Here is a 22,278-nt window from a genome sequence, read left to right as displayed (position 1 = left end):
TAAATTGCCCTGTGGTTGAAAAACTCCAAGTTCCTGTGGTGGCACCTGCCTCTCAGCCACTTATTCATTACCTGGCTTACAGTTTCGTCGCAGTGCAGGAACATTTGATGCTGCCGGACCCTACTTGACCTTTGAGATATCGTAGGAAACACAGCTAAACCTAGCACCCAGAAGATGTGCATGCAACACTGCAATGCTGGTTTCTTTGTTTGCCTAGAAACCAAGTGTCTTGTGGCACCAGTCAGAAAGGAGGCAGCATGTTATTGTAGCAGAACAACAGGTTACATTCTGAATTACAAAGCGGAAAATGTCATTGGAGATGGAAAACATAAGTAATAAGGAAATGCAAACATGAATATGTGTACCTCTCTTGCTTGTCGCCAAGAGTTTAATTTTTGTTGTTTTAAAGCATCATGGAAGTTGTTGAAGCCACTGTGCCTCTTTCTGCAAAGTGCTGCCTCTTAGCAGGAGCCTGACCTCTTGAGTTTGTTTCTAGATCCAGCTTCCCATTTCCTTAGTGGAAACTTGTAGCTGCTACAGAAATGTAAATGAAGCTCCAGCAAGTGGCCTCAAGGATGCCTTGTTTCTCCAAATTAGCTGCTAGATGTTGGGATGCTTGAGGTTTAATTTAACTACCATACGCTTGTGAGAATATGCTTATCTTTTAAAGAATAGGCAGACTCCTCCAGCCAAGTCTAGCCTGTTGTTTAAAAGGAGTTCAGTTTCTGAATGCAGCGTATACTGTAATATTGTGCTATTGTTTTATTCTTTAGCAGTTGTCTTTTCATTTAGTTGTCATTTTGAAACACCTTATGACATGTTAATACAATTAATTTTAGAAGTGGTTATGTCACCATTTATTTATTTTTCTATCTAAACAACAGAAGTACTAATAATTGATGGTTATTGAGTTTGGATCCCATTTCTTTGAATTTGGTGGCCTCATGAATTGTTAAGTGAATGTGGAAACTAAGACAACTGAAACTATCCTGAATCATCTCTCTGAGGTTTGGCTTTTTTGGAACTATCAAGTATCACTTTCAACCTGATGTGCTGGAAAGAGGCTGTGTATCTACTGTTCTGTGACTCTTACTGTAGCGGTGGCATCCTTGTTCACAGTTGGTGTCCATTTAATTCTTTGGTGTGGTTTCCATTTTCTGTGGTTACAAAATGGCGTATTTGGCAGTAAGTTAATAAGACTATAGACATTTTTATTTATGAAAATGGAACACTCTGGAATCACGTTTTTCCTCAGGCAAATGAATACTTTCAGAGTATTTATTTCAAAGGAGAGGAGCTTTCCTCAGAGCATCTCTTTCCTGTGGAACTTGATGTGCTCAGAACGAGTAACGTTGGCTGGATGTGTTGACTGATGAAATACTACAAGGGATTGGCTCTGCTGTGCCTGCCAGTAATGAGAGAGAAATGGGGCGTTTTGGATTGCCATTCAGTATGTTTCCCTCTGGGAACGTTATGGGATGAGATTAATGGGATTAATACTAGTTTTCCGTTGCTGCTTGAGGCAGAAGAGGAGATAATTTCTCATTCTTGATAAAGGCTGAATATATTGTTGTGTAAGAATATACTGGACAATGTTAACATCAGGTTAAGAGAGCACTTGAGACAAATATATCTTTTCAGAGAGGGAGCTCAGAGACACTTGATTGCCAAAGAGGAGGTATGACAGTGTGTGTGTTGGTTGTGCCTCTTGTCTGCTTCCTGGATTCCTGTATAATGCTTCCTCCTTTCCAAAAGCAGTATAGCATTTCCTCAGGAAGCCCTTTTCAGGGTTTTCTGCTTCTGAGCTGTGTACATGACAAACTAAAAGTCTTTCTCCATAAAACAAGCACTCATCTGTTTTCTTTTATTAGTATCATTTTCCATGTTAGGCTGATCTAACTGGATAATATAATTATTTGCTGTTTTTAGCAATAATATGAAGAATAACGAAGACACAAATGCACGTAGGGGAGTTCTCCTGCATGATGGGCATCAGCTCTTCATTTACATTCTCCAGGAGAACCTTTTCTTTATTCACAGCTCTTGGAAAACGTCCGTGGAAACTTTTAGGGAATTAGGACAGCTGGTCTGGCAGACTTTGAAGTCTGCAACACAGCCGGCTGGCCGGCACTCCCAGTGCCAGCTGGCTCAGTAGGAAGTAGAGATGGCAAATGTGATTTTGGCTTAGGAAACCCTGTATATATAGAAGATGACTTGATGACAGGCAAGACTCAATAAATCTGGTGACATAATTGAACTCCATTAACCAGTGTTTGGTCAGCTGGGATTAAGCATGAATTTTAATTGAAAATGTAGGACAATTTAGTTGCTAATTTTTTCTTCAATGCAAGAAGTTATTATCTTGCTCTTAATTTAGTATCTTCCTTTAGAGTATGTCAGGAAATTATTTTAACAGATGATTGAATTAGGTTTCAACTACTGCTTGTCATTGCTGATCTTTTAGTCATTGTCAAATTTCTGATGAATGGCATCTGGAAGTAAGTCTATGCAAAGCTGCAAGACTGGCTCTGCATCTGTCAGTAGACTTTGTGAATAATCAGATTTCCTGAGAGGCTTTGAATTTCTCACTTCACTGACTGATTCTTCGCCTTGTAGTACAAAAATAGAGAAGGAGAAAAAAGAGCATGCTAAGCTGCATGGGATGATCCGTACAGAAATAAGTGGTGCTGAAATTGCAGAGGAGATGGAGAAAGAAAGAAGGTTCTTCCAGTTACAGATGTGTGAGGTAAGATTCAACATGAAATTCATCTTGTTCTACAAAAAAGTTTTAGGAATACTTTGAAAAGTACAATTATTTTAAGGATAATGTGATACTAAAAGTAACAAGATTGTACTAAAGTTACTAAAGTACGTTTTCCTATCCTGATGTGCTAACTTTGCAGTGAATTTTCTAGTTTCACATGTAAGTAAATTTTAGAATAAGCAGTGCAAAGCTCTGCTGAAGATTAAGAAATGATTATAAATATACCTCTGCACTCTACTTCACTTTAAGTTATTTTAAGCCCAAGATCCCTCTCTTTATTGTTCCCTACACCACCAGCTGTTGCAGTGTTATGCAAGGAAGGACTCCAATTTAGCACTCTGTTGTCTTTCAAGAAGGTTCAGGATGCCACCACTTTGAAATGTTTTTGATTTTGTTTTTTGTGATGTTAAATCTGATGCAAATATTTTTTCATTTGATTCATTTAAAGACACGTAAGGTTCCATCACTGGGAGCTGAGGCTGTTTGTTCTTGGTATTCACTAAGTCAAAAATACACCATGAATGCTTCTTCTGGTTTTAGTAATAACGACTAAAGCACATTTTACCTGTATGCCAGCATAGTTGTAATTCCAGTTTTGGTAAATGCACAAACTGCTATTAAGTAGAAAAACTTCATATACCTGTACAGAGTCAGACTAAAGTATTCCAAGCTGATGAAGTAATTTGAATACTCAATAAATATAGGGATTTTTCCAACTAATTGCCATCTGTGTCATTTGCAAGAAACAGGCTGGAACAGATGCTTCTGTTTTCATGTGTCACAGTAAAGGAGGAATTCATTTCAGTCAGTTTGTAGTAATAACAAAATGCAGGGTGAAATCTGTAAGATTACCTTAAATGTGGAATAGCTGAAGTGTATCCTGTATTTTTCTGATTTTTAGAAAGAGATTATGCTTAGTTACCTCTGAGAGTAAAAAGAGTAGTAGTAAAAGGAGACTTTGTTTTGGTTGATATGCTAACATAGATTTAAAGGCAGCTGCCTTGAATAAAGTTTTAAATCTCATGCTAAACTGTTTTTTGTTATTAATATATATAAGAAACGGATAGAACAAATGATAAAATTAGAAGACAGATTTTAAAAAATGGGTTAAAATAATCCTTCAGTTTTCTCTTGAGTAAACTACTTTCTTCTGACATCTGTTTGGCAATGGATTTAACAATCTATGAGAGAGAGAGAGAGAGAGATCTTGTTGAGCTGCTAGATTTCAGAATGGGTTCCTTAATTCATTGCACAAACTGTTTTAGGCTTCTTTTAACAAAGGCTTCCACTAGGAGTCATGAAGGATGTGATAAGTTTGAACTAATCCTGGTTAAATATCCCCACAGGGTATCAAAAGTAGCAGTAACAGCTATTGCTTTTGTGTGATTAACCCTTGAAACCAGTTTGGCATATTCTTTTAGGCCTCTTAAATTTGGAACTATTAAAGCTTTTTGAGGTATAGTGAAAATAAAATGTAAAAAAAAAAAAAAAAAGCTGTGACAGTAATCATTATTTTTTTTGTGTGTATTACTGCATTAACAGTACCTGCTGAAAGTCAACGAAATCAAGATTAAAAAAGGAGTGGACTTGCTTCAGAACTTGATCAAGTATTTTCATGCTCAATGCAAGTATGTTTTAGATTTTATACGTACACTATATACTGGGGCAATTTTTAGTATTAAATTTGGACATAATTTTTTTCTGTATTTAAAAAAATAATTCTGAGATTGGACTGGTCTTACTGAAATCTTTTGACAAATTGCTTTTGTCAAATAGATTAGCAGTTATGTTTGTTATTACATTCCAAAGCATGTAATGAGTTTTAATACCATAGAATGTAATTGCTTATTCCAAAGGAAGGCCACAGAATAATTTAGTATATTTCAAAAACTACTCCTGAAATAGAGCTATTATTTTGCTCAATTACTTAGTGGTCTATTAGTTTTGACATGCTTGATTTGGATTATTTTTTCAGTGTTGTGTAGAAATGATGTAAATTAAATTTGTGCTCAAGGAAAATGAATTATGTAAGCAGTGAAATAAAACAATATTGAAAGAATCACTCTTATTATTTGTAGTTGATTGAAGGACTCAGTGATAAAACACAAAGCTCTCATTAGAATGATCTCCTTTTCTATGGTAGTATTACAGATCAGTAATATGGCAACAAAGCCATAGTTCTAAACTTGACAGAGCTTCTGTCTGCCTGTGCAAATCAGAACGTTTTTATCTTAAAATACCAATCTGAGTCAGTGGAGATTTTTTCTCCCTCTTTTACTATGTTACTTTAAAATTGATTTCTCTTGTACTTTGTCACTTATCTCCTCTATCCATTTAATAAAAAACACAAATGCTGTGTTGTGTCTTTTTGATGCAGACTTGCATGTCTGCATCACAAAGTGAAAATTCTTCTATTGCAAATGTGCAAGCAGTTTTTTAATCAAATATTTGTATACCTGGGTTTTGTTTGAATTTATTTTTAAAATCTCAGTTCTCTTAAAGAATTGAAATGTTGAAACACAGAATATTACTGTGCAAATACACCAGTACATATAATAAAGTATGATTAAGCATATTCACTTTGAATATAGCCTGTAGGTAATGCTTGGGAAACAGGCTTTCCTGCAGGGGGAGGATGGTATCAAATGTGGAATCATTGGGTTCCAAGAAGTCACAGTTATGTTACACCTGCAAGAGCTTCTGCTGTTGTACAGTAAATATTGTTCTGGGTCTTCAAAAAAATGAAATGAGAATCTGTGTTAGAGGTGAGAGTGAGGAAAACCTGCTCAACAGCACATTGTAACTGTTGTGAATTTACTTAGGGATTTTATATGTTAGGATAAGCAGTGATGGGAATAAAGATGTGAAGTGATCAAAGGTGCACAAAAAAAGAAATCTTAAAAGTTTAGAAGTTTGTGGCATTGCATAATAATTTACATGTTTTCCTTTTGGCAACTTTTTTAACAGAAAGTACAAAGCAAAGTTTTAATAAGTCTACTTTTTGTTTCTCTTTTTTAAGTTTCTTTCAGGATGGGTTAAAAGCTGTTGAAAGTCTCAAGCCTTCAATTGAGACACTCTCAACGGATCTTTATACGGTGAGTTAGCAACCTTTCACATTTGTGTTGTAAACTGAGTTTTTTACATTAGAAACATGAACATTTTTGTTCAGGTTGGTTGACTGGTTTGATAGTATTTTAAGGTTTGGGGTAGATTTTTGAGTACAGTTTTGTTTTAATATCATGTCCAGAAGCCTTAGTTTCAGCTGTGGACCCTCCTGTGTAAAGTGTTAGGGAACAGCCCTTACCCTAAAATGTTTACTGGCTAAGTGAAAAACAAAATGGTTTCATACTGAGCACAAGAAAACAAGAACAGAGTGAGGTAATATAAAAACGCCTTAACCTGGCAATGTCCTAGCCATTATCTTGTTTTCTGGAGATCAAGAGGAAAATAAACTCGTCATGGAATTTTTTCTCTTCGTGTTTTAATTCTTGCTGAACATTTTTCAGAAAAGTGAACCAATTAAGTAGCAAGGTTGGAAGAACTGTTGACATGAAGACAATAATGTTATTTTTAACCAGCGTTCTTCTTCTTTCAAGATAAAACAAGCACAAGATGAGGAAAGAAGACAATTAACACAGCTCAGAGATATTTTAAAATCTGCACTCCAGGTTGATCAGAAAGAGGTGAGCATATAAAGTGATTTAACCTTTGAATGCCCATTGTGTACTTACAATCTTACGTTAGTATTTGAAATGGAATTATTCTAACTTTCAGCTGCATAATTTCTTTATTTATCTTTGTTTTGATGCTGTTTATTTATCTTTGTTTTGATGCTGATACTGAATGTTTCTGACAAATATATTGTTTTAATAGTGATTTTCACTTAATAAGACTAACGGATGCAGAAGAATTTATTTTTACTACTAATATTGCAAAGCACTTAAATTGATGCACTGTCTGAATTGACTGCAAGCAGCTGTACCTCAGATAAGCAAATTAAGAACAAAAGAACTTAGACAAAACAAGGACACACAGTTACTACAATCTTATCTTACTGAATATTCCATAAAGATTATGTTTAAAGATTATATAGAACTACAAATCCCAGAATACTTCTGTCACCATCTGCAGAAATGACAGCGAAATTTGCAGTTCTGCTGCAGGATGCCAGGTGTCAAAGATACATAAGCTGGATCAGTTCAGCAGTCTAAGGAGTGAAGTATTTTTTTTATTTTCAGCTGTGATTGCTGTTAGATTTAAAACATTCTGGAGTAATTTTGTACAGCGAGCTCTGATCTGGAAGCAAGAATGTTATGTATAATCTAATCCTAAATGCTGGTTCTACTTCTGTTTCAGATTGCTAGTGCTTCCTTTTCATATAAATGAAAGCTAGCCAGCTTCCTTTGTGTTGCTGCTGGTCCGCAAGTAAGGGATGCATGAACCCTTCCCTTTTCAGATTGTCTTGCTGAGAGGGGTTATAGTGAAATAATTTAGTCAGTAGACCTCAGACTTCCTTAATCTGTTGTTTCAGTCCTGCTTTTGGCTTCCCACAAAGTGTGAGCTGGCTCCAGCTGTAGCAGGTGGCAGCCAGGTGACATGTCGAGGGGCATTAAATGCTCTTCACTGTGAGGTGCTGTTAGTAGTCGCATGAAATTTTTGGTAACTATTGTGTGCAAAGTCCTGTTCAATTTGCACTTCCTTAGGTCCTGCCTGCCATTTAGAATTCACTGAGGTATGTATTTGCTAAAAACATTCAAATTTGATCTCTGTGTAGTGAAAAACTAGTGATCTTATCAGACATGATAGATCTGCCATTGGCTGCCTACTCTCATTAAGGAGTCTTTGCTATTCAGGCATTCATTAGGATGTTTCCTATTCTGTTTGGATCACTGTTGAAGAGAGATAAGAAAAGCAGTCAGATTTCATGATTGCTGGGAATGTCACCCCCTCTGCATTTATCTATTTACCAATGATGCTGGTATTAATGTATAAGGAAGATGTGGTAAGCACACATCTTTTCAGTCTAGAAAATTTAGTAACACAAATATGTTTATCACTTGAACGGTTTTGAGCTGGAAAACAGAAGTGTTGAAAGTGCTTTATGCTATAATAGTTATATATTAGTTCTGCAAACGTAGCTACTACCTGCCGAGCATGAAAAGTGATACATTTATTAAAGTTGTTTGTAAAGATCAGTTAATCAGTGGGATTCCAAACAATCCTTCTGTAATATACTGTACAATCCACTGGTATTATTCTTGTCTCACTGTAATTTCCTTTACTATAACTGATTTCTTTTTCTTTCCTGAAATGCATTTACATTTTGTGACCGAAGTCTAGGAGAGTAAGTGTTACTATGTCTTAATGAAAATCGTTGGCATGCTTTCCATTCAGATTCCAAGAAACTGGATTTTTCCTCTGAGCTTTTTTCTGTTGGCATGGGAAGAATGGTTTTGGTCTTTTTTTTTGTTTTTTTTTTTTCCTCTTCTATTTTTTGTATTACCAAAAAAGAAAAAAAAATTATTCTTGGGAAAGAAAATTAATGTAGGACAAATTAATAATTTCCTATTTACTTACTTTTGAGAATTAAATCCAGTTGCTTGATTTGGTGTTCTTGCAAGATGTTAAAGACACATGTATTCTTAATTAAAATGGCCTTAATGTATGAAACAATAGAATGTTGCTGAATGTTTCTGCTTAAGAAAACAAAACACAACTAATGTGTGAATATTCATAGTGAACCTTTTTTGTTATATCTGAATATCTAGTTTCCTCCTGCACAGAACTTTCTCAAGCCTGATTTGTACTGAAACCTTTTTAAGAGGTCATTGTGTGTCCATCTTGGTTATTTCTATGTTTTGTTTTTTTTTTTTTACTTTTTTTTTTTAACTTTTGCAAACTGTAGAGCTCCTGCAAGCATCAAGGTCAACCCTAGGGTAGCATTGCTTTCATTTATGTCATTCCTGCATCCTCTTTGATTTTTAAGGCTTTGCATACAAGCTTAAGGTAAAGCAAGACAGTTAGGATATTGGGACCCTCTTAGCCCATGGGAGTGACCTGTTCTGTTAGTGCATAACTCCCAACAGTTGGCATTGAAGGTAACCTCAAGGCCGTGTTGAAATCTTATACTGCTTTTTCTGCCTCTTTGGTAGAATGTGCAGTCTCTTTACGCGACTGCAAAATGGAGTACTTTGTCTTAAAGGTTTTCATAGCTATGCTATAGGAGAGGCTGCCTGCAGGAGGGTCTGGTGGATAGATGTGCTACGTGGGGCTGTGGTAGATGGTGATGGGTATCTGAAAAATCCTCCTGGTAATGACACTGCAAATGCAAGAGAACTGTTTGGAAAGCTCTAAGGGCTTTCTGGCAGTTTTGTGCACAGGAGGGACATGGACAGTCTCAAAGCCTGCTACATGGGAGCTGTGAAAAAGCTAGCCAAAATTTTCCATGTAAAAGTTGAAGCACCTTCTTTGGAAAACTCTGTTTTGTTCAGATAGTTGGGCTAATAGCTAGGTTTATAGGATCTCTTGTGCCAGTAGAGTTGTAAAATAGCTTGGGTTGGAAGGGACCCCAAGGATCATCAAGTTCCAACCTCCCTGCCACAGGCAGGGCCACCAGCCTCCAACTAGAGCAGGTTGCTCAGTGCCCCATCCAACCTGGTCTTGAACACCTCCAGGGAAGGAGCACTCAGCCTCTCTGGGCAGCCTGTTCCAGCACATCACTGCTCTATCTGTAAAGAACTTCCTCCTGACATCCAATGTAAACTTCCCCTCTAGCTTGAAACCATTCCCCCTTGTCCTGTCACTGTCTACTGTAAAAATTGATTCTCCTTCTCTTTATAATCCCTTTTTAGATACTAGAAGGCTGCAGTAACATCTCCCTGGAGCCTTCTCCAGCCTATCTCTGCAGGGGAGGTCCTCCAGCCCTCTGATCATTTTCATGGCCCTCCTCTGGTCCCTCTCCAACAGCTCCACATCTTTCCTGTCTTGGTGGCCCCAGACCTGGATGCAGTACTTTAGATGGGGCCCAGTAGTCAGAGAACATCCTTACGGAGTGCTGTTGTTTCTTTAATTCAGTTGTGTTATTAAGGTTTATTTAGAAATCTTTGTAAGATTTTGAAAGAAATCATTTTGAACCTGTTTATGGTCAGAGAAATGATTCGCTATAAAAGTGCTGCAATGAAATGATTCACCTTTTTCTGTACACCTATCCGCATTTCAAAGCTGATAAAGTAAGAAGTTCAGCTACTTTGGCTTGTATATTTCAGTCTGTCCTGGTCTTAGTACATTTGTGAGAGATTTAAAACAGCAATACTCTGCTCTAGGAGTAATGTCCTACGACCTGCAGTGCTGTTTCCTCTCATAGGTCATGTGCATTGCTCCTGCTTCTCTGATGAGGCTGTTGAGTCTGCTGCCTATGATTTGTTCTCCTGTTATGTGGAATATACAAATCAGGAAAAAAAAGGGATGATCCTTTGGGGAACTCATATATGGGAAAGGGATGCTGAAATTGCCTAGAAGGATGTTAATTGCAATGGGGATTAATCATATGGCATAATATCTTTCAGAAGCTAGACCAAAACTGTGAACTTGCTTGTCCAGAGGCTGTGGAAAGCCATCATCTGGAAATCACACAGCAAGCCATTAATTTGGTTCTTCCTTGAACCGGGGAATTAAAATTGAAAATCTTTTACTTTTGTCCTTAACCCTCTGTCATGAAATAATACTAAATTTTTAAAGATCCTGTTCATAGAAATGAATGTGTGGAAATGCACGTCATCTAGAGCAACTTCCTCTCTAGCTGAAGTATGGCAGGAAGCTTGTATCATTGGCTTGCCAGTTTGACCAAACATAGCGACTGAGGGTAAACAACAGCTGGAGGTTGTTGAAATGCAGCAGAAAATGTTCCACAAAAAGGAGCAGCCTGATCTTAAGTAATGGGAATTCTACTCGGGGCAGGTGTTGGAGGTCATCTGAAATCTCTCTGTAATTGAGGATGTGGAGAACTGAAATTAATTTCCTGTAAGGCCTCTAATCTGCTTGGGAATGGAGTTCTTTTACTGAAGCAACACAATAATGGGAGGCAGTGATTAAGGCACTGGTAGGACATAATAGGCAGCATCAGATCAAATTTTCTTCAGAAGTCAGTAAATGTACACATGCAGTGCTTCTTAATCAGTGATGAGAATTCCTTTCAAATGTTTTCATGTTTGGCAGCCAGAGTGCAAAACTAAATAATTCTGTGTAAACAGACTGGGGAGGAATGATAAACATAGAGACTTAGATCTGAAGGGATGCTTTGTAGGCACGGTGGTTCTGCAGTGCCTTTAAAAGCTTCAGATGTATGTCATTGCTACCTGATATGGCTTCCTACAGCTCTAGCCATGAGACAGAGCCGTGGGCACAGGCTGCTTCTGCCAAAAAGGAGCACCAGAACTCTGCTGCCTTCAGCTCAGCTTATGCTCTACAACACTGACCTCCAGGACTGCATTCAGGATGAGCTAGCATCCTGTAGTACAGAGCTGTGGAGTTAGGCTGTAAGCATGCTGAATGGGGCTTGTAGGTGGTGGCTCTGTCCCTGCTGTGTTTCTGACTGGTGTTGCCATATACTATTGAGAAGGAACTTGTTCTTAGTTTTAGGTTTTTTTCCTACTACTTATATCCAGAGATGACTCTTAGGCTAAGGAAGTCCATGAAGCTAATGATAGTTACAGAGAAATAATGTTTTAAATACGTGCTTTTTAGATTTTTGTAGATTTTATTGTGTGTACACTCTGGAAACCCAAACTAATGTATCCTGTGACCGTACTCCTACTGTGTCTGAAATATACTATCTCATCTTTTTATAAAGAAGGATTTTTATCAAGTTAGTGAGTATATTTCTTACTAGCTCCTGAGGTTTTGTTTGTATTAGCTCAGTCATTTAAGTGAGCTGCTTCCTTTGTGATTGTTTTAATTTTCTTGGTATACTTGTATTATATGTTGTTTATAATTAAGGTGTCTTACATCAGTATAGCAAAGATAGAGAAGGAGAATACTGTAAATCCTAATCACTGTTGGCGTGTGCATTAACAAGTCTATCATATCATGCTGCTGCTGCTAATTCAGCATGACACATCACATTTTTCACTACAAAGATCTTTCTTTTTTAAGGAACTGGACTCTTGCAGCAGGTGGATCCTTATCAGGGTGATTTTGAGAGAAGTTAAAATAGTTTAGTTTATTCCTTCCTATCACTGCATTCTACTGCATTCAAGATGGTTTAGTTAAGATTAGTCTTACAGAAAAAAAACTTTACAATTTTACCTACTAATTCCTGTGTGTCTCCTGAGCTATGTTTCTACCAAGTCTCTCTTGCTTTTCAAAGAGAACAACTTGATTCTGTTCCCACAAGGAAAACCATTTCATATTTATGTGTTTTTATTCTTTACAATGAAAGAGTGCACTAGGAATTGCAGGTAATAATAATCTTGAGTGTGTATGAGCAGCAGTGTTTGCATCAGCTGGAAAGCCTATTGCTCTGGTTAAAAACAAAGACAGTAGCAAAGCTAGGTAGAAGGATTCTAGGAGTCATTACTAGTATCTTTCAGTGTCTTCTGTGTCCTCTGAAAAAGAAACTCTTTTTCTCCTCAGAGGAAAAGTGTGCTTTGTTTGGCCTGTCAGATTAGAGCAGAAAGGAAGGGAAGGGAACTCGTTACTAAGATGGATATTTTAGTTGAAAACATGGAGTGGAATACAAATTGCTGTTCTTCGTATTTCAGGATTCTCAGATTCGTCAGAGTACAGCTTACAGTTTACATCAGCCTCAGGGAAACAAGGAACACGGCACTGAGCGAAATGGGAGCCTGTACAAGAAAAGTGATGGGTAAGTACTGCTGGATTCTACTAGGGAAAAATGCATCTTAAGACCAAAGTGATGTAATAATGTTTTAAAAACTGAGTCACTTTCTCTATTTTCCCCCCACTTTGAACCAGAATCAGAAAAGTGTGGCAGAAGAGGAAGTGCTCAGTTAAAAATGGTTTTCTTACAATTTCCCATGGTACAGTAAGTATTTGTTTACAGTATTTTATGTGCACGGTTGCTAATACAAAAAGACAAATATGCTGGTCTATATTTATAATTTGGAATTAGCTACATTCCTGATGCAGTGTTTTGAATATGATGGATACATTTTTTTAAGGCAATGTTTCAGAAATAAATCAAGACATACACAATATCTAAAAATACAACTGTTTTAATGCTAATGATTGCTAATGGAAAAAATATTTAAGGACTCATTTTACTCTTGCAAACTGTTCGCATTTACCAGACTCTAACTAAATTCTCACTTCAGTATGTAGAAATGATATGGTTGAGTACATATGGGTAAAAAAACTTTAATATTTACAGGACAATCTGAAAAAAACATTGAATCTCCTCTCCCTCAGATTTGCTGCTGTATGATAATTTGTTATGAAGGTAACTTTTCCAGACAGTAACTCCTGGAGAAAATTAAGTTTGAAGCAAAATTCTACCAGAAAGATGAAAGAAGGCATTAGAAGCTTCTCTTTCTTTGCTACCAATATTTGCAACATGGTAACTTCAGCTTTAAACTTCATGCTTTCCTACTTTCTAACTTGTACACTTGGCTTTGAACTCAGTTATTTTTCCTTTCCCTTAACCTTCCTCTTTTTAGGTTGCTTTCTCAAAACTTAAGTTTATGGCAAAAATCAACTCAATAATGGTATTTTCCATTCTTTGTCCAATAAACAGTCCTGTTTCTTGATCTTCTTACGAAACCTTCTGCTCTTTATCCTGCTATGCCTGTTGCTATGACTACAAGTTGACCTTAGCAGCAAAAATGAATTAATCTCTCATTTGTGCATCTAACCACAAGCTGTTGCTTTCAGAATTAACGGACAGGATTTAGGGAGTGCAAAAGAGTCATTGCCCTGACTTTGGGACTGTCTGCTCTGTTCAAGTGTGTGTTAGTGTTTATTATTACTGTCTGCTCTGTTCAAGTGTGTGTTATTTTCCTTATTAGAGGAAAATCTGTTAGTGTTTCTATACTCATGTCTCTGTGTCCTGTCAGTGGTCTTGTCATTGAACATGCTATAATGGCAACAGCTGGAGTGGAGTTAGGGCAGCTTACACCTAGCAGAGGCTACAAAATCCACTTGTGGAGCAGTATGTTAAAACTTACGTGCAAGTACACTTAAGTTCTACCAAGACATTGATTCTTTTTATAAGTTGTCTGCCAGATGGTCATGCACTTTCGGAATGGTAAGTTCCCACTGGAATCTGTGCTGTATAGCTGGAGATCAGTAACTTAAAGTAGATACTTTAATGTGGGTTTAGCTGTATGGGTTTCACAAGTGTGGTTTTGATCTTCTTTTAATAAAAATTGAAAGAGCATCTTCTCATTTTAAAATGCACTTCTGTTTCTCCTTATTTGCTGTGTTTATCCATATGTATTGGTGGCAGCTCCGTGCAAAAAAAAAAAAAAAAAAAGTCTTTGCTTATATCATACATTTAAATGGGTAAGGACAGTTTCTATTTCCTAAGGATTTTCTGAGCTCCTCAGAGTAACTTCTGAGATTTTTGAAGTAACAACATTGATTTCCAAGCGTCCTCAGGGCTAATATCTGTTGGTCTTAGAATATGATGTATCATTATTTCTTCCCAGCTGTTCATCAAAATGAACCATTTCTCAGTAATTCAATAGCCAGCTTTGTTTGCTGCATTAAATAGAAATCTGTAAGTACTTTTCCTTTAAAGGTTAATATCAGTGGTCACGTAGCCTCCCTTTTTTGGTTTAGTTTCTTCAAAATCTATCTTCAGACAGTTGCAGATGCTGTATTCTGACTTAAATTTGCCTGCCAGGTGCTTTACTGCTGTGGGTGGGGAGAATATGGTTTGTTCTTACCTAAGTGTGGTGCTGAACATTTGCTGAACATATCAGCAAATGGACAATCAAGTTCTAACCCCCCTGCCACAGGCAGAGCTGCCAGCTACTAGATCAAGTACCAGATCAGGTTGCCCAGTGCCCCATCCAACGTGGCCTAGAACATTTCCAGGGACAGGGCATCCACAACCTCTCTGAGAGGCCTGTTCCAGCACCTCATTGCTCTCAAAACCTGCCCTCAAAGAGGCTTTGAGTTTCAGGAGCTGTAATGGCAGAAGGATCAGCACAATGAGAAGATGCTACCAAAAAAAAAAAAATTGCAAAAACACTTGGCCATCCCTGAGTACCTAAGCTCACAGAATAACCTCTATAAAGAAGAGATCTCCGTCCAACAAGAGATCTTTCCTTGTGCCAGTCAGCCCTTAAATGAGGTCGAAGGAGGAGTAGAGCCAGGCTCCACCCCTTCTGTCACACAGGTGAATTGCCTTCACCTGTACTTTGACTGGGTCTTTTCTCCAGGTGCTCAATCAGTGGTCAGGCTGTGACTCAGCAGTTCCTATACAGGAGCAGCATAAATGGTATTTGCTCATTGTCTGTAAAAAATAGAGGAGTATGAGAATTTCAAGGAACTTTGTTTTTCTTTTTTTTACTTCTGGAAACTTCAGTCTACCACTGTGATTAACATGACTATCTGAACACAAAGGAGTTAGATTTAATCTTTTGATTCTTTGTAAGTAGTTACAATGCCCAGAAAAAATGCATGATAAAATCAGCTGACCAGTCTGCTAAGTAAGTGGACACATCTGTTCATGCATTTGATGAAAATCAGTTCCGTATCATGGCACTCCTCAGTGTGGTCTTAGAGGATACTTTTTGATTCCTGCACTTACTGCTTTTTGTCAGGAGATATAAATTATAAGCCAGTTTTCATGGATAGATGGTTACATCTTTCCTAGCAAAAAAAAAATTACACAGCCTTGTAATCTTGCCTTTCTTGGTCTCAGGATTCTGAAATCTGCTATGGGATGGAAGCATATTGCTCATCAAGTAATAGGCATGGGGGAGGCTGTTATTTGACCACAGGATAGAAGATTGAATGAAATGTTATTAGCCAAATGTTAATATGTTTTTATCTTGATGTATTTTATTTTTTAATACCATTGTTAAAGCTGATTTTCTTAACGGGGTTATGGAAGTTCTCAGTTAAAAGCATTGGAATATGATTGCATTCCAAAATTATCACGTTGGACTAGCATGTGATTTAAGCTGATGCAGCTGTTACCATTGGTTCTGAAATTCTGATATAAAATTGTTATACTGAACTCTCCTGATTCAAATAGGTCTGTGTGTATTGGTCCTTCAGACCTCTCTGAGACATTCTGGTGGGTCCACTTAGAGCTTCATATTTCCTAAGTTACAGAAAACAAAGTAGGTCCTAATGCGGTTCCAAAGTCTTGGAGACTTCTTAAATTTCCAGCAAGTGAACTCTTTCTTAACCTAAATTTACTTGCATTCTTACCAAATCTGTGAGAAATATATGTATAGAAGTCCATTGGCTTCTTTACGGAGCATGTACATTTTCATTTTTTATTGCTTTATTTTGTAATTATAGGCAGCTTCTGGAGACTTAATGGTTGTTAAATACATTAGAAATGTATACACTGGAAACTTAAGTGCTATGGCTACTAAGTATATTTTTAAACATAACCCAGAAAATGAGCTCCAACTCGCATTTTCAGTATGTGTTTTTGCTTCTAGTTTCAAAGAACTCTATTCATAGGCTTAAATAATTAAAACTTTGTGTTGTTTTACAACTAACAAGAATGCCTGTAATTTGAAAAGCTACTCACTATGCAGAGAATACAATGTGGTTCTCAATTAATTGTCATCTTAGCACTTCCAAAACTTCTCATGGGTACAATTGGGTTGACATAGCCCAGCTAGAGACCTGGAGGTTTGTTGCTTCAAAGCATGCATGACTTTATATTATGTCTGGTGGCTATGTTGGGCAAAGCATGAGCATGCTGGTTTTCAAGGAAGCTATGACTTTTTTTAAATTTTTTAATTAAATGGGAAAAAATACGTAATTGTTTTTCTTACATTCCTCCACAGCTTTGGTCTCTCACTGACCTTCAGATAGAATTCTGTTGTTTTCCTCTTTTGGCCAGCTACAGCATTTTATCATATTGTTTCAAGGACTTTTCAGAATTGTTCTTAATTTTTGAATGAAATGTTTCCATCAATAAATTGGGAAGATATTAAGAAGATCTATGTCTCTTGTGATTGATTGCAAGTTAATAACATTATGCAATTTTTCAGCTTCATTTGATAATAATTCTTGTTCTTAGATGATTAAATGTTGTTTTAGCCACTTGATGCGTTCAGAAGGTTAGAATGCAACAGTAAGTGTGGTAATGTGTTTATGTGTACTTCTGTCTTTACAATAGTAGTTTCTTAATTCCTAATTCATTAAGTCGAGGTTAAAAATACCTTCCTAGGTCCCACTGCAGATCTGGAGGACTGGCAGGTTAATGGAAAGAAGAGATGAATACAAAGTTCCTATCTGAAAAGTCTTTGTAGCCCTTATGAGACTTTTTGAAAAGGAAATTTGCTTATTCATTTTGTTTTAAATAAAACATTGTGACTCTGTATTCATAAGGAACTGAAATATGTGAGAGGAACTTGACTAGAAAGTATATATCATTACAAAGTGTTATATACTGCTCAGCTACATTTTTTTGGTAATGAACTATCTGAGCTTAGTTTCGCACTTGCTTGTTGGAAGACTTCTGTGTGCAGACTTGTTAGTTTCCTTCATTGTGGAGGGCTGGGTGCAGTGAACCATCTGCTGAGAGTATTTCTTCACTGTTACTGTAAATGTAGATTAATTAACTTTTTAAAACTAAATGTCTGAATGTTAGAAGCTTAAACTAAAGTGAAATGAATCCACCTCTTTGTCATATCTGATGGTTTGAGGTAAGTGATGCTGGTTAGGTGATCAAAGGACTATCAAAGGATAATTAAAACGATATTTGCCTGTCCCCTCTTACAGAATGCTACTGTTTATTTGGTTATCAGTGAACTAAATGGCCAAATGTAAGAAAATGTGATTTACAAACCCATTATTCAGGAGAAAACATAATTCAAAACCTGGGTTTCTTAAGACTCGAAGTAGCAGTCATTCGTCAAGTCTTTCTGGCGAATTGGATGTTTTCCTATGTTTTTTGACTTCAGGGTTCAGTCAGTATCAATATACTAAAACTTGTATCTTATTTTATCTTCAAATAGGCTAACCGACCTCCAGCAAAGCTCAATCTGTTAACCTGCCAAGTGAAAACAAACCCAGAGGAGAAAAAATGTTTTGACCTCATATCACGTAGGTTTGTTGTTCAGGCTTTTTTACTTGCAGTTAACACTGAAGGATTTTGCATTGTTTCTGAAGATGGTTTAGTGCTAAAATAAAATGCTAAGGAACACTAAAATAAATTAAAATAAAGGAAGGGACTTATAAAATGGCCTTCCTAGGTCAGTTTATCATTTCACTCCATTATGCTACCATGATGCACATTAGCTGCAGCCGTGTCTTTGGAAAACTGCTTGTTTTTAGAGCTCTGCATATTTCTTTGTTCTGTATCATTTTGTGCCCCTTACAAAGAGTAGCAATACTTCTGCTTTGACATTACTCTTCTTATGTCCTTTCATGCATCCCCACTCTTGAAATTTTTTAAATCTTAGGAATTTTCGTGGAATATCTTTCTGTCACTGGTTTTACTTCATCAACTGTTCTAATTGTGAAGCCAACCACATCACCAAACTATGTTATAATTTCTTTCTTAGACTTAAAATGTATCATGCATTTTTTTAATTTAATTAGTATAGTCTGATAACAATGCTTAGAATTATGAAAGTAGTACTAAATAGAACTTTTTGCTTTATTTAATTGAAAAAGCTTGGGGATTATCTTGATTGTATCGTTATCTCGAATTCTCTTTTCGTCTGACAAGTTTGGTTTGCCTTTGTTGATTATTTGGAACCTAGAGATCTTTCTTACTTACATTGATAAATATGGCATGTGTTTTCCAGACACACTTCTCCTTGCACCCTGCAAAACCAAACTTATGATTACTGAGGATAAATCTAGAATATGGAAAAATTCCCCAGCTGCTTGTGTAGGAAAAGCACAGCACTGAAGAGAGGTTTCTTTTTAAAGAGGAACAAAACCTCATATGTAAACATAGATGAGCTAATTGTACCCAGTATGAGTGAAACATGGTAAATGGACTTTTTGCCACTCCAGTGATGAGACTAGAGAGTCAAAAATCAATAAATGTTGGGTTTTTCTGAGAGTTTTCTGCAAAAACAGTTTTGTAATCAGTTTGTGAAATATTTATTATGCAGATGACAGGACATACCACTTCCAAGCAGAAGATGAACAGGAATGCCAGATGTGAGTTACTTCTCTAATTTTATTGCTGATATTGGTGTTCAACTGAGAAATTACCTTGAACTTTGGAAGTGCTGAAACATTTAATAGCAAAATGTTACTACAATTTTAGATGGACATCTGTTCTGCAAAACAGCAAAGAGGAAGCTTTAAATAATGCATTCAAAGGAGATGATAACACAGGAGAAAATAATATTGTCCAGGAGCTGACAAAAGAAATTATATCCGAAGTCCAAAGAATGACTGGAAATGATGTGTGTTGTGACTGTGGAGCACAAGGTGATTCAGTTAAGCATATTTCTAGTCAGTAAAATGTCTTTGTATCTTGAGAGTGATATTTGATGCTTTCACTTTTACTGCTTGTCTCACAAAGATTATGCACATACTAGAATATGCTAATAATTTAATTGCGCTGCTTCGGTAAGGTTTATTTGTTGTATGCATATTCTGAGTGGGGGGAAAGGGTTGCTGGAAAGGTAATTTTTATCCTATGTGTTTTGTTAGTTGTATCTGCTGCTGATACAAATCAGTTGAATTTACTTATTAGCCCATGTCTTAACTATGATTTGATCAAATCCGAAGAGCAGTAAGATACTTGAATCAGTTTCCTAATAACACCATTTTTTCCCCTTTTTTTGTTTGGGAGTGACCCTGGGGATAGCCTTAAGACTCTATTTGTTTGGAAGAGAATGCACTTGCTGATTGTGGTTTGCAGCATGGAGTTTTGTTGATCTATGATTTTCACCTTTTTAAATTCCTGCTGTTTCCTATTTCATTTTATGTTAGAGAGGCACTGCAAGACTTGGGTTTTTTGATTTGGTGTTTTATCTGAAAACATCAGTTCTGAACCAGTCTGCAATTTATAAATCAATAACTTCCAGCAATAGATACTGTGTAGAATTGTGAGTCTAAGTGTCAATCCTGCAGTCTTTAAAAAAGCCTCTAAATACTACTATTACACTTTTATCGAACAAATTAATTTCAAGCAGCCTAATTCTCCAGAAATTACTTCCTTAACAGGAAAATAATAGGATGTTTTAGCAGGAATAAAAACTGGCGAGAAAAAGAACAAGGAAGGGTAATGAATGATGAGTCTTACTGTCTTCTAAATAGTTGAGCAGCAACCCATTGTAGTGTGGAGCTGTATGTATGCTATTTAATCACTGTTGCTTCACATGGTCTAAAATTTACTTGAAATAAAGATAAAAACTCTAGGTTTTGTTATTTTAGTTTCTTTTGCACCTGAAGTGACGTGTTATAGAATGTGACACCATTATATTGGTGTGTAGTAGAAGAATGGTGTTTCAGGAATTGTAATTCTTGAAAACAACATGGAAAATGACACACTAGACTATCTGAGCAGCTCTCTTTACAAACACAGACATGTAAAAATGCATTTTCACCTCTTGCCCCATAAAATACCTTGGCTTATGTTTCCCAACAGAGAAAATGAAAAGGTATAAATAATAGTATCTGATAATTTATGTACAACCATCTTATTTTTTTCCTGACTTTCATTACTGTGTATTATATTTTCTAGAATGAAGTCATCCCTATAAATAATTCTAATCCTGTGGGTACTTTTTGTTTCAGATCCTACCTGGCTTTCAACAAATTTGGGAATTCTAACATGCATTGAATGCTCAGGAATCCATAGAGAACTTGGTGTTCACTATTCCAGAATGCAATCACTTACATTAGATGTGCTGGGAACATCTGAACTTTTGGTAATTATATTGCTTTTATTGACTTAGCTAATACTAAAAGTACTTCCAACACAAGTGTATTTTTTTCAGTGTATTTTATATATTGTTCCAATCTTTAAAATCATCTCTGTTAGTGTAATTTAGGAATATTTTGTTCCTCAAGATTAAGGGAATGTCCTGGAATACATTGTCTCTCTGCAAACTTTACATCTTAGAATTCAAATTAATAAAAGCTTAATATTTTTTCTTTCCACATCTCTTAAATCTTAGTTGCTTTTTAAACAGCTGTTTGACGTATAAAATATGCCTCTGAGATTAAAAATTGAAGCAGCCTACAAATACTTCGCTCATTAAAATTGTAAAGATGCTAAATAATTAATCATCAAAGGAAAGAATAATATTTGGCTTTGGTACACAGAGAAGTCTTTGCTATTGGCTACTTTTTCCATTTGTTTGTCTGTTAAATCCCAGTTAAAAACTGTTGTCCAATAAGTTACCATAATTGGTTCTTGATCACTGGTACAATAGCAGAAATAGGAATGAGAAACAGAAGTCCCAGCTTCCATTCTCCCTTGTCCTCCCACTAGTAAACGCGTGCTCAGCAACTCACTATATTTCTTATGTGAATTGTGGATATTTGTTTTTGTTTTTTGTTTTTTCACCAGCTTGCAAAAAATATTGGGAATGCTGGTTTTAATGAAATTATGGAATGCTGTCTGCCAGTTGATGAGATGGTCAAACCTAATCCAAGCAGTGATATGTAAGTAAAGAGCTACTTACTGGAAAAAAGGCAGGCCTGTTGTTTGTCATTGCTAATGACTTTACCCATTATAGTTTGAGCCAGCACACCATGGAAGATGTCTGATATCTTAACCTTATAATCATGGAGTAAGCTTTTGTTTTTCTCTTGATGCTTTACATATCTGTCTTACTAAATTTTATCTGATTGTAACTTCCATAATAGTTAGAATTCTGTTACCAGCTCTCTGAGTTGTGAATTGTGGGACAGGAACAAATCAGAGATTACCTGTTGTGGAATTTTAAAGAAACACGAGGGCACAAATATGCGAATTTAAAGAGAAACTATTTATTTTGTGCTTTTTAAACACAAAAATAGAAATGAGAATAAAGTAAGCACTTTTACCTGATAGGTACTAAACACGTGTTTTGTAGAGACTCTGCCTAGGACTTCAGTCTATAATTGTGTGGAATAAAGAGAGAACATATTACTCAGTTCCTCAAAAACACTGAACTGTGGTGGCAGAGACACAGCAAAGACAGCTGGCAACTTGGCTCTATAGGAATGCTGCTAAACAATGCAGAAACAAACCTGGAAGAGTCATCTTTGGATAAAGCTGATTTGATTTATCCCAACTTTCACCATTCTGACATAGCCAATGTAAAATGCTACATTTAAATAATTTTTAAATAATTTTGACTACTTTTATCAATAATTAAAAAAACATATTAATAATTAAAATC

At 36.3% G+C, this 22,278-nt stretch overlaps 1 protein-coding gene across 2 annotated transcripts in view; it reads left to right on the top strand.

Annotated features, from left to right (window-relative positions):
* The window catches only part of ASAP2 (ArfGAP with SH3 domain, ankyrin repeat and PH domain 2), an 89,589-nt gene that overhangs the window by 48,097 nt on the left and 19,214 nt on the right, over nt 1-22,278 (top strand). For both annotated transcript variants that reach the window (XM_065730718.1, XM_065730717.1), the window contains exons 6-16: nt 2,617-2,746; nt 4,307-4,392; nt 5,784-5,859; nt 6,361-6,447; nt 12,523-12,626; nt 12,737-12,806; nt 17,935-18,022; nt 19,045-19,093; nt 19,203-19,369; nt 20,684-20,817; nt 21,462-21,556. In XM_065730718.1, the coding sequence (XP_065586790.1) occupies nt 2,617-2,746; nt 4,307-4,392; nt 5,784-5,859; nt 6,361-6,447; nt 12,523-12,626; nt 12,737-12,806; nt 17,935-18,022; nt 19,045-19,093; nt 19,203-19,369; nt 20,684-20,817; nt 21,462-21,556 (1,086 nt within the window). The remainder of the gene's footprint in view (nt 1-2,616; nt 2,747-4,306; nt 4,393-5,783; nt 5,860-6,360; nt 6,448-12,522; nt 12,627-12,736; nt 12,807-17,934; nt 18,023-19,044; nt 19,094-19,202; nt 19,370-20,683; nt 20,818-21,461; nt 21,557-22,278) is intronic.

This window comes from Cyrtonyx montezumae, unplaced genomic scaffold (genome assembly GCF_038088225.1).
Source record: "Cyrtonyx montezumae isolate F1298 unplaced genomic scaffold, pur_monq_1.0 scaffold_13, whole genome shotgun sequence".
In the NCBI taxonomy this organism is placed as follows: domain Eukaryota; kingdom Metazoa; phylum Chordata; class Aves; order Galliformes; family Odontophoridae; genus Cyrtonyx; species Cyrtonyx montezumae.
Note: the sequence above shows the minus strand (reverse complement) of the source record. Positions and strands in the feature narration are given on the sequence as shown.